The sequence below is a fragment of the Watersipora subatra genome, chromosome 7 (genome assembly GCF_963576615.1).
Source record: "Watersipora subatra chromosome 7, tzWatSuba1.1, whole genome shotgun sequence".
NCBI lineage: Eukaryota > Metazoa > Bryozoa > Gymnolaemata > Cheilostomatida > Watersiporidae > Watersipora > Watersipora subatra.
Window position 1 is genome coordinate 46163291 of NC_088714.1, and position 16079 is coordinate 46179369.

Genomic DNA, 16079 nt, shown 5'->3' on the forward strand with positions numbered 1-16079 from the left:
TAAATGCTGGCAATAGCAAAATATTTTGTATAATTTCTTAAAAGATGCAAAATTTGTCAATACTGCCAGTTTGAAGAACTTAAGTTTACTTGGCAATGTCAATTTCATTATCAGTTCTCTGTACACAAATAGGGCAACTCCAATTTGAGTGGTTTGAGACTGATGCATTGTAGACTAGCTGTAAAACGTATTGCAGATTTCCATTGTTCTCCCCAACATTATTGAAACGTATGAATGCACATGTGTATGCATAGTCTGATCAGGGCAAAAAGTTTCAGTAGACTGCATATTTGGAGTTGTTTTACAATATGAAAGACAACTCTTAATAACCCTCTTGCTGTACGTGAATCTGTTCCCATGGACGGGTAATGCAGCTAGCGGTTTTGGGCCGTGGTGTCACTCGGGGATGCGCGTGAGACCTTTTTCACTCCAAGTGCAGCGGGAGTCTCCAGGCGCGGCACGCTGAATGAATGAGTTGGCGAGTGCGAGGCGATTGATTGCAAGGCGATCGCGAGGTGATTGATTGCGAGGCGAGTGCGAGGCGATTGATTACGAGGCGATTGCAAGGCGAGTGGGAGGCAATTAATTGCGAAGCGATTAATTGCGAGGCGAGTGCGGGCCGATTGATTGCAAGGCGATTGATTGCGAGTGCGAAGCGATTGATTACGTGGCGAGTGTAAGAGCACGATGGTCAACTGTTCGGCGGGTAAAGACTGGTCGGCCGAGGCGGGGGCTCGGCAGCAAAAGTGCGCGATCGCTAACTGCAAGTATAGATGGGTATGAATGGATGCATGAATCTAGACGCATGAATCTAGAATATTTACTAGATTTTACACGCATCTAGCTGTAAAACACATTGCAGATTTCTATTGTTCTCCCCAACATCATTGACATGTATGTGTGTATGCATACTCTGATCAGGGCAACAATTTCAGTAGACTGCATATTTGGAGTTGTTTTACAATATGAAAGACAACTCTCAATAAACCCTATGCTGCATGTGAATCTGTTCCCATAGGCGGGTAATGCAGCTAATATGCTATAAACCTGCAAATTTTATAAGTTATATAATAATAATCTATCAAATCCTACAAATATATATTCAAGAACAAGTGGCATAAACAAACCATTATAATACACGCAGAAACAAAAGTTAATATTTTTGAAACAAACATATTTGCATCGTTTGCTCAGCCATCTGCATTCTGATTGTTGCCTTCGATGGAACAAGCATCTTCTGGCTGTCCAATACCTCCCACAGTGTCTGCTTACCTCAGCTCTCTTTCTGCACTTCTGAACTAGTCGATATTAGCATTCAAACAATTTTTTTAGCGGAGTAAAACTTTCACACATTGCATTTCCTCAAATGCAACGCTTGAAAGTTTCGCTTGCCAAAAGCATGACCTCTAGCCTAAAACTAGTCATTCATATAACATCATAAATGAAAGAGGTTTTTCACATATGTCAAAGTATCCAGCCCGCATTAAACAAGGAACTAGTATTAGCCTTATACGGTTACTAATTATTTCAGTTTGCGATGTTGCTTTCAAATTTTAATGGAAAAACCTAAAAGCTTCAGAGTTCAAAAACGGACTTTGATACGAATGGAAACAACAAAAGAATTAATTGTTATTGATGTAATCGAGTCATTATTAGTACGATTTTGTAGACACTTTTCTACTGATCACTTTATATTACGGTTTCGTAAAGTTCAAAGAATGTCAGTGGAAGTCAAAGGGAGGTAGCGTTTGATTAAAGGGTAGAGCTTTATTTTTCAACTCTTTTTTCACAGTGACAATCAAATAGAAGCGGCGTTCAATTAGAAGTTTTAGAGTAAACTTGTTTTACAATGTTAGTCATAATTTTAATACTTCAGAAAACTTGAACCTCTTTCGAAACTTTTGCAATCATATAATTTAGTTGTGTATCTGCATGGCATACATGCTATAACTTTATTGCTGTAACTGGGCAGACCAATGACAAACACTAAAATTTATATACATATACCGTAAAACCTCTATTTGAACACCGCCTCCAATTGACCGCCACTATAGAAGAAGGGTTGAAAAATAGAGCGCCATGACGTTCAATTAGAGGTTTTACGGTAGACGGAAAGCGTTTATTGGCCATTTTCTGTAGATGAAAGAAAATTGGTAAAATTATATTAATTAGCTAATAAGTAGATTCAAGCTATTCTTTGTAGATTTTATTTTTATTGTGGACGTTAATCTGCTTGTTGCTAGGGACTGTCATATCATTCGACTGTGCACTGCAATTTTTTTCTTAGAGACATGACGTACAGCGTGTTGTTATAAGTATACAAATGAAGGCTATCGAAAGCGTGTGATACGCTAAAACTATGGTAGCTGAAGCTGTGGTGTAGGAGGGATTGTTGTACTTTGATGTGATGTTTAATGCATGTCTTTTATATGTCTTTTGTATGTTTCCTGTATATATCATATTTCATGTTTTTCAGATGAGATTTCAATGCATCACTGATGCAATTCAAGAAAACCAAAAAAACCACATTTATTTGATAGAATTTATATCATAAATACCTAGTCATGGTCTCTTTCAAACAAATCTATTAGTTGGCTTGTATGAGTAATGTGTACAAGTGTGCTGATATGTTGCATTCGTGTTAAGAGAAATACAAACTGGTTTACAATTGAAAAAGTGAAGCCATTAAACTGTATTCTGAGTGATGACACGGAGCTAGTTGAAATTCTCGAATGCATACTTAACGTTGTCGATTGCTACCCTATCAATTCAAGATAAAAAGATAAGAATTGTACCGCTAGGCTAGGCACAAACATATTACCATTTATTAGTACTCGTACTGTCGGCACGCAAGGAGAGCATCCCAGAGTATTTTTGTTTGCTATGGTCAAGTAGCGGTGATGAGTTTTAGGGCATTGAATTCAATACTGTTTCGATGCAGGATGAAACGATCATGGATAGCTGCCCTGGCTGTATCTACAACATTGATAATAGCTGTTATACTACACAAGAGGGAGGTAATCTATAACCTCGCGTCAGGGAAGGCTCTAGAAAATGCTAAATGGGACAGCATGCTACCAAGAGAAGCGTTCGAAGAGGATGAGAATACACAAGCACAAATTATGTAAGTATTCGCGCTAGCGCAATTATAAAAATTGTCTTTCATCCGAACGGTGGAAAGCTTACAAATTATAGTTTACTGGTATACACTATTTTAAAATGGTAAAATAAAATGGAAAATTTTAAAATAGACTAGCTTGCGCATCATTCACAAGTGCCATTTCCATCTTTCGTAAGCACAAAATACTCGCTAAAAAGTTTCCTAGCAACAGAATATGACTGTGTGACTGCAGCTTAACAGAATTTAACAGAGTGACTGCGTTGTCAGTAGTCATATTTTGTTGCTCTCTCATTCAGCCTTTTGATGTCAACCAATCTTTGTTAGTTACAATAAGTGCTATCAGTAAGCTCACTTGGATGCAAGGCGTTCACCCTGCAGCAGTTTTTTTACATACAGCATGAAGTTAGTGTGAAAGGAAGCTTGGATTATTATACTGCAAGTTCATTTCAGCTGACTTACTAGTCAGCATTGATTTACTGAAATCCACTGCTATAAATTGTGTGTCTGGGTATATTTCGTCATACTACAAGGCGAAGTACTTAATAATCACAGTTCGAGCAAACCCAGCCCTCCCTGAAAGTAGGGGAGGCGAGGGCACACTGGGACACAAGGTGCATTGGGACAGGGCCGAGATTCAAACTTCAATACTTTGTGTAGTTGGCTTTCCATTCACCAGAAAGAGGAAATGACATCACTGCTCAGCCATATTGAATTTGCCCACATTGCATGAAAGAGGTAATTTTGGTGAGTACTTATTCACTTTTCTCTACTAAAAGTAAATTTTTTAAGCTGAATTAGTTTGCTAATCAAGTATGAAAGAAATGCAGCAGGGTCAGAGGTCAGAGTTGGTAGTTTATGAAAACATACCATTCTCAACTTCAGCTCCGCACATTAATGTTAAATTAGGCTTGTAAATTGTTTACATAAAAATAGTTTAGGTCTTTTGACGGCTGTCAGGGCACTATGGGAGGGGGTGCCTTGGGACCATGTCCCAATGCACCCCATGCGTCTCGATGCACCCCATGAACTATCTTGCCTTTTTGCATAGCTACTTTTACAATTACCAGAATGCAATGAAAGTTGAATACTATTCTATGCACTCCATCACGGCCATGTTTGCCTTAGCAATAAGTAACAAGAGTCAGTAATTGCTACTTGCTCCAAAAATGCATAAAGCATATAAATTTTTATTACAGAATTCATGGTACGTAATCGAAAACCAACTACACACATTATTCATACAGATGAGCGTATTACAGCTGCTGTAGAAGTGGTATTAGATGGAACATCTACATTGCGAGGACCAGCTACCGACTTCAACATCAAGAAGTCGACACCTTCACGTTATGTTGTCAAGGCAAAAAATGCAATTGAACAGGGCTAATCGCCAGGCAGCTTGACCTATTGGCCAAGATTTAACAATTGCAGAGAATTCGATGGTGACCAGTAGAAAGCTATGACTGACCACCTTTTGGCAGCATCTAAGCTGCATGCTGGACTCACAAGAAAGATGCTAAGAGAACTTGCTTTTGATTTTGTGAAGATCAACCATTGGTCTTATCCAACTAGCTGGGATACCAACAACAAGCGGGTGTGTGGTAGTTTTACTTATATATATTATTTATGTTATACTTATCTATGTTATTTATAAATACATATATATATATATATATATATATATATACAGTGAAACACAGATAACTCAAACTTCAAGGGACCGAGCAAAAGTGTTCGAGTTATTAGAGCGTTCAAGTTATCAGGACAGTCATAAGTGCACGTATTTATTAGTAGATACATGTACATATACAAACTATATATAAATCAAAAGCATAGATTGCTTGTTGCAAGTTAAAGGGTCTCTCGTGTGAAGTTTTAAATATTTTTAATCAGAAAGTATAGATATTTTTCTATCACTTGAGATTTGTTTGTTGCTTTAGGTGATGTGACTGCCAGGACGTTCTCAGATTAAAATTGGCAAAACTTGATCGCGGTTAAAACGCTCAGAAAAAATACATACGTGTTTTACTACCGAGCATTTTAACCAAGATCAATTTTGCAGTAAGTCAGTTATTACAAAACTGCTTTACTATTAAAAACCCATTATCAATTTTGCTGATATTACTTTAAAGTTATCCAAATTTTACCTCGCTTTTCTTGCTTTCAGAGGGCTTATCGCTAAGCGGATGTTTGGTAAAATTTGATTTTTGCAAACCTTTAGAAAAGTCGTTAATGAAAATATTTGCCGATGTTGGTAATAACGAGGCCTAAGAACTACTAAAAGTCGATGTTTATCTCTATGGCTTGGAATAAAGTGATATTCTAAAGCGATAGTAACAACCGTCTCGGTAGCCGTTTGGAAAAAACTGTTTGAGTTAACGGAGTTTCGGTCGAGTTATCTAAAGCCATTTATCATTGTGTGGGAACGGACCAAGCAAATACATTCGAATTAACCATGTGTTCGATATATCCGAGGACGATTTATCCGAGTTTCACTGTATATATATATGTATATATATATATATATATATATATATATATACATGTATATATATATACATGTATATATATATACATGTATATATATACATGTATATATATACATGCATATATATATATATATATATATATACATGCATATATACATATATATACGTGTATATATACATGTATATATACATGTATATATACATGTATATATACATGTATATATACATGTATATATATACATGTATATAACAAATTGAAAGCTGTTCAAATCAGGGTTTCGGATTGGGTGATCTTAATTTAAAAACTAATAGATTATTAAATTTTTAAACTGCTCTCATGAGCTGTCTGTTAATGGCATTTGGATGTGAACCTGATTGAAATGATAAGACTAACATATTCACAGTCAACTTGTAGGTTATGATTGGCTTTATGGCTTCATGAAGAGGTGCAAGGAGCTGTCTATAAGCACACTAGAGGCAACTAGTCTTGAGGTCCGGCCACACGTAACGAATTATTCGTTCAATCTGACCGAATTCACAAATTTCACAGAATTCACAGATTTATTCGGCCGAATATCACAGAATTGTCTGAGCTGTGCATGCACACCGAATTCGTCAACAAAATGCTTTTAATTGGCTTACCAATTTTTTTGGCGAGCACGTTTCTAGTAGCTTTGACAAGTGGTATAGTCCAAGACATGTACGACTACACACAATAAAAGTATCGCCGCGATATGACTTGATACATACGATGTAACTGCCTATATGCGCTATTGTTGGTTCTCTCTCGTTGGTTCACCATGGCAAAAACTTCTCATCGTGAATCCAGTATTTTTTTAGATGTTTTAGAAGCTATAAGTTGTTTCTGTTTCAATAATAATAATTTCTTTTTATTCAGCAAAAGCTCCGTCGAAAAAACAGTCGCTATCTCTAGCGCATATAGGCAGTTGCATCGTATGTATAAAGTCATATCGCGGTGATACTTTTATTGTGTGTCATCGTACGTGTCTTGGACTATACCACTTGTCAAAGCTACTAGAATCGTGTTCGCTAAAAAATTTGGTAAGCTAATTAAAAGTGTTTCGTTGACGAATTCGGTGTGCATGCACAGCTCAGACAATTCTGTGATATTCGGCCGAATAAATCTGTGAATTCTGTGAAATTCGTCAATTCGGTCAGATTGAATGAATAATTCGTTACGTGTGGCCGGACCTTTAGTAGAGCTACCGCTTTCAACAAAACAATAGCTAATGAATTCTACTCGTACTTTCTTGACGCCTATGAGTGTTATAAATTCCAACCAAGTGGCATTTATAATGTTGATGAGACCGCAATGATAACAGTACACACACCTCCAAAGGTAATTGCAGAAAAAAACTGCAAGCAAGTTGGTTTGTCTACGTCATGCGAAAGAAGGACACTGGTCACATTAGTTGGATGTGTAAATGTAGTAGGAAACTCAATCGCTCCCTTTTTTGTGTTTCCTAGTGTACATTTTAAACAAAGTATTGTAAATGATGCACCGCCAGGTAGTGTAGGTGCTGCTCAGCTCACAGGATGGTTAACAAAAGAATTGTTCATAGATTGGATGAATCATTTTGTACAGTCTACCTGGTGCACCAAGGAAATATGAGCTTTTCTACTCATAGACAACCATGCAAGCCACGTTTCCATAGAGGCTATTGCATATGCAAAGGCAAACGAAATAGTAATTGTAACACATACTAGTCAGAAGTTAAAGCCATTAGACAAGTCGGTATATGGACTACTGAAGTGATTCTACAATAACGCTTGCCCCAATTGGAGGATCATCAGGTGAATCCTATCCAAAATCTGTCACCCCTGCTAATATAACTGAAGGCTTTAAAGCAAATTGAATTTCGCTATACAATAGAATTGGCACAATTGGTTGAAGATGATAGCGAGTCTGAGATGGAAAAGTGCAATGAAGAAATAAACACAGAAAATATTGTAGTAGAAGATTTTGTGTTGATACGATAAGCTTTGAAGAAGAGATCGGTTCACTATATTGGGAGTGAGAAATCTATGAGAAATGAGAAATCTGCCTGAGAATATCTCGAAGGGAAGTTCTTAAAAGTACAAACTGGGACACGATACTTCACGGTTGGTGATGAAAAATGCGATGTTAATGATGACCAAATCATCATGATCCTTCCCCTGCTCTTCACGATCGACTTGAATGTTTGAGTGTTAAAACTATTAAAGTATCACAAGTGTAAAAAATACTCAAGCAAGCTCAATCTTGCTGTTATTAGTCAGTCTCTAATAGCATGTTTTGTGAATCTGGAAGCCTTTGCAGACAAGTTGAAGGCACACACCTTTGGAAATGGACCTTTCAGGCTCTTTAAAAAGTGCTTTTTCCAGTTTTCTAGACCGTGACTAAGTGTTTGACTTGCGTGCTTAGTCAATGTTTACCAAATCAAATTCTTTAGAACTGTCTATGCTATGTCTATGAACTGTCTGTCTATGTCTATGCGAGCTACACAAGCCATGTCAAAGCTCAAACCATGAATGCATGACAACAAAATAAATTACAGCAGACGATGCTTTGACTTTGACCTTTGTAACAAATGGACAAAGTGTGACTCAATCCATAAAGAGTCAATTATATTTGGTGTGAAAGGAGACAACTCTTTAAAATCTACCAAACCTAAAATGGGAAAATTCTCCCGTTAGTGGGAATGATAGGCATGGCAACTCATTGTATATGAATTTCACACCATCAAGTCTATCTACTGAGTGCAAAAAATTGCCACTGAAAAAATGTGCAAACAGAAATGCAAAATAAACTGCCTTGGTCCATGGCCTAACATGTGTATCTTTAGAAACAAATTTTTCGTTTAGAGCTCAGATTTTTTGTAGTTACAACATCAACAACACTTTTGTGGCGGTTGGAAAGCCTGTATAAACCTACTTATAATTTCAGCAATATGCAATGTTATTATCGTCTGTACATGCATACTTATAATTAACTCAAAAGTACGATGCCAGTAAAGAATCCATGCCAATTGATTCTTAAAATGGCATCATAGACGAATTGACTTGATTCTCCATTTTTTCTATAAGCAAAAAGACTCGAATCAAATCTTCTCTTCATTATTACTATCTTGGTAACTCTATATTTAATAATTTATTACTGTGTTGACGGAAGATCTATCATGGTCAGTGATTCCTACAAAACCAATAAGTTAGTCGTAAATGCAGTCCAGCAGTGTCAGCTGCACACGTTTAACATTTTTGTAAACCTCGATATCGTTGGGGTAATGTTTTGTTTCTCGATAAGATGAAGTACTATTATTTATGTACCACGCGACGATATGGTATAGTTCTATAGTTTGTCTGTGCACTAGCAACACACTCATACTGTTTTGATTGTCATGCGAACGAATGTAACTACATCTCTTTCAAGCATCAGGTCTCATCCTACGCAGTTGTTTCAATTCATCACTTAGGTATCAGTAGTAAGTTTAATCTAGTCCACTGATCTAGTTGTTCTCAGTTTTGTAGTTTGTTGGGAAGATTTTCTCTCACTGGATAAGTTAGATTTCATTAATTTATTCAATATCTAATTCATATACTCTATTTATCAATTTACCCAACTCAGTCTGTGTGCTGAATACGTCGGAGTAACGAATTCATCCAAATCTCTTCCACTCTATTGGTATGAAAGAAATATGATGCCTGATCTCTCTCAGTTCAGTGTTATTCATTATTAGTTATAGTGAAAACGAAACAGGAAATCAAGGAAAGTTGAAGTTTAGCAAAATAGTTAAAACTTCATACTAAAATTTAGCTTTAGGTATTTGTTTAATAAGCTAAATTTATTTAAGGTAAGTTCAACATTTATGTTGTACATCTGTCATGAGGGTAAAAGCTCCCTATGATACGTACTGCAATTAGTACATTGCAATGTTACATGTTATTGCAGATCATAACTACTACATAAAAATAAAGTTACTGTAAGTAACTGTGGTATTACTAAGAATAACATAGTATTTTGTTAATCATTTTTATATGTTCCGTATCATATGTATATAAAAAAAATTCCAGATCGTGTGTGCATTAGTTAATCATTATGGGTTTCTATACCCCTTATACAACATTTTCGCCTTACGGTGCCATCACTGGAACGAATTAAAGTCGCATGGCGAGGGTCCTTTGTACTAAGGTAGCTAGTAAGTTGCCAAGGAAGCTACCTAGTTGCCAAGCAAGCTAGTAAGTTGCTAAGGAACTATTATGTTGCCAAGGAAGCTAGTAGTATGTTGCCAAGGAAGCTACTAAGTTTCTAAGGAAGTTACCTAGTTGCCAAGGAAGCTACCTAGTTGCCGAGGATGCTAGGAAGTTGCCAAGGAAGCTACCTAGTTGCCAAGAAAGCTAGTATGTTGCCAAGGAAGCTAGTATGTTACCAAGGAAGTTACATAATAATTATGCCCAATAAAAATTCCGACATCTATTCTATGCTAAGATATGAAGTTTGAACCTTTACCACTTCTAGAGATTAACTTTATTGTGAAAGCCAACTGAATTATTTTCGCAAGCTAACAGGACTTTTCTAGTTTTTAAGGACTGATGCAAAGTCTATCATAGCTTAAAATATCGCTTTCAATAACATGGTAGTCTTTCACAACTCTTAGAAGTTATTTTGTCAAGCTTATGGGATATTTCAGCGATAACTAATTGTAAAGGCGACTCTACCCTTTGTGATCTTTTAAAAGTTGTATGCTATTGTTTGACCAGCTAATTTTGACATTGCACTTAAATTATTTAGAGTTATTATACAACAGATTCATAAATATATTTTTGATGATTTTAGTAGTTTTGTAGCAAAATTGTTTACATTATATCATGGACTTTTAATTTGAATCATTAAAAGTTGACTTGCAACAAAATTCACATCACAGTTATTTGGTATCAAAAGATTTACCACGTCTTACTCTGCTGTGTTGTAGGTGCAAAATAGAATTGTGATTACAAGCTCTTAAAAGCTCAAAAACGAACAGTTAATCGAAGCCATCACAAAAACGCTGTTTGTTGGAATCCCTCTTCAAAACGGCTCAAATGGGATGTAGTTAAATACGATGTGCTTCTGTTCACACTTTCATGCCACCTCATTCATCAAAGTTTTTTTCACAAATATACTTCACGCATTCAATAAAACCATGTCTATTGACCTTACGTGTCTGTTTAATCATTATTGTAATGCTGTCACTTTGAGCACTGATATCTCAAAACCTATCATAAAAATTCGTTAATTTTTTAACCTTAGCTCAAAGGGGTGCATGTCATACTCGGATAAACATGAGAAGCTTGTTGTCACCTGTGATAGTCAAAAAATGCTGCAGAAATTGTTCCGATTATGACTAGATGATTAGACCAGGCTGAAACGAAACTGTAAAGTAGCGAGCATCTGTATTTGATACGGGCTTTTCGGTATAACCGAGTGTTTGTCATAAACTAGTGCTATGAGAACTTTTATATTGAGCCTTTTATTGGTCTTCAATTTCATGTTCAGATTCCGAACTACGGCGTTTTCGTGATGGCTGCGATTAACTGTTCGTTTTTGAACTTTTAAAAGCTTGAAATCACATTTCCACATATTTTGCACCTATATCACAGCAGGGTAAGATATGGTGAACCTTTAGATATCAAATAACGCTAATTTGAATTTTCTTGCAAGTCAACCTTTAAGGATTTTTTAGTAAGCTTCAGTGACTTCAGAATTCCATGCAGGCCATGCATAGAAGCTGTAGCAGTAGACAAAGTGTTGATCATGGTGATCATACCAGCAAGCACTAAGCATTTCCAAAAAACTTCATTTCAAGCTTGAGTAACTCCATTGTAAAATTATTTTGAATAGTCCGTTATTGCCCACAAATAACAATTTAGGTCAATACCGAGGTGAACAGAGTTACTGTGATGTCAGATCACTGTAATCTCCACTCTGGGATGAGTTTTTATGCTTTTCGCTATATAAAGTTTTTGTACAATATTGTTTACATAAACTAAATATCAGTCAGGTAAATAAAGCTTACAGCAACAAAATTTTAAAAAAACTTGTTATCGTTCTTGACATGCATTGTTCAGAAATTTAAGTCTATCTATAAGCCATATATCATACTGCTAGTGCTATATTTTTAAAAGTAGGCAAAGTATTTTACTGCTAATTGTTAGCTTTTTTGTCAATGCTAGTTATAGCTTGTAAGGCAATAAATCCAAAATCTTTCATTTTTCTAGTAATGATACAACTAACGAAGCAGTTCAACATAAAAGTGAAAACACAAGACGAGACCCACACTTCTGGCACTCCAGTGTTTCCCTCTACTCAACATTGAAACAACCCAGTAGTCTGTGTACTAACAACACTTTCCTTTTCATAGCAGTGATTAGCCAACCATCTACCCAAAAGCACCGACAAATTTACAGAGAGACCGTCCTGTCACCCATAACAAATCAATGTCTAACTGATATCAAGTATGCTTTCGTCATCGGGAGAGTCGACAATGATGAAATGCAGAATCGACTAGACAAGGAAAGTGAAGAGCATGGCGACATACTGCAAGGCAACTTCACAGACTCTTACGAGAATCTAACGATCAAATCGATCTTCTTAGTACGATGGACAGCTCTCAAGTGCCCGCAGGCTAAATTTCTTCTCAAATTAGATGACGATGTTTTCACAATTCTAGATGATGTCAGATATTTTTTTAAGCACGAAACTTTAGCAAGCTATAGTATATCTGGGTCGGTATTCAAAAACGCTAAACCAGTACGTGACCCAACGAATAAGTGGCATGCCGGAGACTACACTGGCACCATCTATCCTACATATGTCAGCGGAACTGCGTATATAATCTCATCCGACCTTCTAAAACCTATATCGATTGTGGCCATGAAGGTTCCATTTTTGAGGCTCGAAGATATCTTCATCACTGGATTGTCAGCTGCAGCCACCAATCTCTCAGTTCAATATTATCAAGTACCTGGATTCTCTTATGTTCCTCGAGCTATCGGGGCTGTTGATTTTCATTATACTAAATCTATACACGGTGTAAATAGTGCACAGCTAAAAACTCTTCATAACAGATTAAAACGTGAAAGAATTGGCAGCTGCGTTTAGAATTCATTCCAATTTCCCATATTTTACTATGTGCCTCTACTTACAAATTAACTTCGTTCTGAAAATTGATTTGTTTTGGTTTTTGGTCAATGGCTTTTTACAATACAGCGTCAATGCACAAATTGACTCCAAGCCAATTAAGAGTTGGACATAAATTTTGTATCAATTCCAAAAATGCGTCAATAACTTTACTTAAAAGTTAAAACTTAAATTACTAAACATAAAGATGAGATTTGCAGGCAAAGTAAAGAACGTTGGCTTTCATTTGTTGTTTCGTAGATAGATTGTGGGCATATTCGTGTGTTAGTCAAAGCTCGTCTTATGTTCTCAATGCTTCACTTCGAACAGATCAGTTGACAGTCGTATCTTACCTGTACTTACGGTTGCCGCACAAATATACGCACAAATTTTCCAACAAGAAACATAAAATTTGAGCAAATATTTGGCTCAACACTAAACGAACTTTAAACAAACAATTTTCAGTTTCCTCAGACATTGCAGTTTAGCAAATGAAAGAGAAGAGTTTGTGAAATGAAAAATAAAATAACTACGAAAAATTTAATAAGCTTGATCAAACAAACATCCTTTTTTGTCCTTTTCTGACGGTTCTTGCTTTGTTTTATTGTTTATATGCTTTGTTTATATATCGACTCTTCTTTTCTCCACTTTTTTTCGGAAAAAAGTAACTTGCTTAGGGTCTCCACTGAATAAAAATTGTAACAGTATCATAAATGTTCGCTTTTTGGGTTTTTCAATTTATTTTGTAATAAGAGGCAATATTTTTAAGAAAAAAATTGTTTCATAATCTGAAATTGTCCTATGCAAAGCCTTTCATTGGTAAAGGTACCATCGAATACCCGTACTTCAGATTGATTAGGAAACAAGTGTGCTGTACCTATACATAGAGATCTTGTACAGAACTTTAGTCATCCATTTCTGAACCGGTCAAATTAAATATGAGTGGGAGTAAGTTTTTTTATACTAATCAAAAGAATTTGATGTTGATATTTGATGTTGATTTTCAATGTTGATTTTTAGGACTTCCTCAAAATTCTGAATAGGAAGAAAATTGTGATTATAATTAATGTTACATTATTTTTCTTTTATGATGAGCTTCTCATAATTGCTAGTCATTGTATTGTATTCATACATCACAAAGAACATGTTATTCACGTTAATACAAACAGTTGTTCCTGCATATTTCTTTTTGTAATTTGCATATGTTCCTCGCTAATTCCCTCAATATTGTTGTTTTCATTAAAGATCATCCCTTCATGTCAAATCTTTTCAGAAACTTGCTACTCCACATCCCAAACAACTTGCTAATATAATAACCTACATGTATATACAACAACCTCATGTAATACTTACTAGTGCTTTGCATGTGTTTGCTCATTCTCCGTCAGCCAGGGATCCACTAATTAATTATCTTTAGAAACACTTCGCAGCTCGCTATTGGTCAACATAGTGAACAAATTATTTGTACTTGGTTATTATAATTATTATCAAGATTTTGCTAACCAGTGCTTTGAGATGGCGCAATTGTTTACGGAACTGTATAGAATCACAAACTTCACTTGATTGATCGTATGTCAAAGTTTCAATCGTATGATGATGTGTCAAGCAACAGAATGGTCATTTAATGAAATGACCTCAGTATTTTGGCACTATTTCACAAATTAGCGGCCCAATCCACTGGAAATGTTTGAGTTATACTGAAAGTTAATCTCGCACAACATGGCCAACTTTATGTAATTCTTGCTTAACCTAGGAAAAAGGAGCAAACAAACCGAAACTACACTGCTGGGTTTTCTTGGACAGGATCTGATGAGAAAACAATATATGCAAAATTATCTTGAGGCCAGGCTTGAAATCCTGAGAGGCTAGTGCTCATGAATCAGATAGAGTTTTGAAATGAAATGTTTTACGTTATCTTTGGAAGGCTCAGAATATGCGTGTGAATTTTGGACAAAATTGGCCGAAAAATGTGGAAACGCAAAACTCACATAGTTTTTATGTGGACTAACAGACAGACACATACACAATGACAAATTGGGATTTATTATTACGAGATTTGGACTAATGTGACACAGAAAAAAATACATCTATTTTAAACAAACTAAATTAATTATTTGCTCTAACAATATAAATGATATGTGATTGCAAACTACCAAAAAACTAAAATTTTTACAACAAATTATTTGAATATTGACAAAAGTCTGAATGGGCTGAGATTCATAAGCAAACATAGTATAAATAATATTTATATTGTACACCCTTGGATAAGAAAATATCGAACAATGCAGAATGTGATGTGTACAGACGTTAATATCTTCAAAACAATATTATAGTACTGTAGGTTTTTGCGTTGCATGCTTTTGAGTTTACTTGGAAAACCTGTGGCAATAACCACTGACTTGCTAAAAATGTGCAAATAATATTAGGAATTGTATGTTTAGATTTAGTTTCACTTTCTAACTAATAAGTTATAATAAAATGTTTTACATACATTCGGGCTCTGTTTCATGTTTAAAAAAGCAATTGCAACATGCCTACCACTTAATGTTCAATCATATTCCCGAGTTGCCAGGCAAAGGCTGAACGTTTGTGACGTTAGATCTTTTTTTCATTGTTTTCTTGATGACTCTGATAAGGGCAAACAGACCAAACTGGAGAAACTCGCAAATGGTCAAAAGACTGGCTCTTACGCAAAGTCCCAGGGTCCCTCCTAAGTTTGCTACAACATATTGAAAAGTAGACATCTTCTAAGATTATTGCTTGTCATTTGTTGACCTTTAAGTTTAATGTATGATTTAAGGGAAGTTTGTGAAGAATGAGAATTTTAGAAGCAGTGATAACTCTCTAGTGTTATCATTTATTTTAAAAATTTATTTTAAAAATTTATTTATTTTTATTACTTCGTGTAGGCATAAAGAGTCATACCTCGAAATAAGAGCTTGATTTGCTCTGGGACCTTACTCGCGTGTCAATTCTTTTGTATCCCAAATCAGTTTTTTATATAAAATAACTAAATAAAAATTAATCCGTTTCCATCCTCTGAAAAACCACTTAAAAAAATTACAATGGAAAAAGATGTTTTTAATTGTTCTAATTCATCACCAACCGTACAAAGTCACAAATACTTATCTAGTTGTTATGGTCTGCAATAAAATGCAATGTTATTATGTACAGCATTGTATGGAGTTCCTATTTTGGAGACAGATGGTGGCGACTAACAGCCGTGTATAAGAGATTTGATAACAGCGGGTTCAGTAGGCTACACTTTTGTGATACTTCGGAACATAACATAAACTTAAATTTAGCTTAAGTGAAT

At 35.6% G+C, this 16079-nt stretch overlaps 1 protein-coding gene across 2 annotated transcripts in view; it reads left to right on the forward strand.

The window, feature by feature from the left end:
- Positions 1-14089, forward strand: part of LOC137401078 (beta-1,3-galactosyltransferase 5-like) — a 51331-nt gene extending 37242 nt beyond the window's left edge. Inside the window, exons 3-4 of one of the 2 annotated variants that reach the window (XM_068087428.1) lie at positions 2942-3124; positions 11863-14089. In XM_068087428.1, the coding sequence (XP_067943529.1) occupies positions 2943-3124; positions 11863-12745 (1065 nt within the window). In that variant the 5' untranslated portion in view covers position 2942 and the 3' untranslated portion in view covers positions 12746-14089. Of the gene's footprint in view, positions 1-2941; positions 3125-11862 lie in introns of those variants that run through there. The other variant, XM_068087429.1, reaches the window with a different exon arrangement.
- The last annotated feature ends 1990 nt before the right edge of the window (positions 14090-16079 follow it).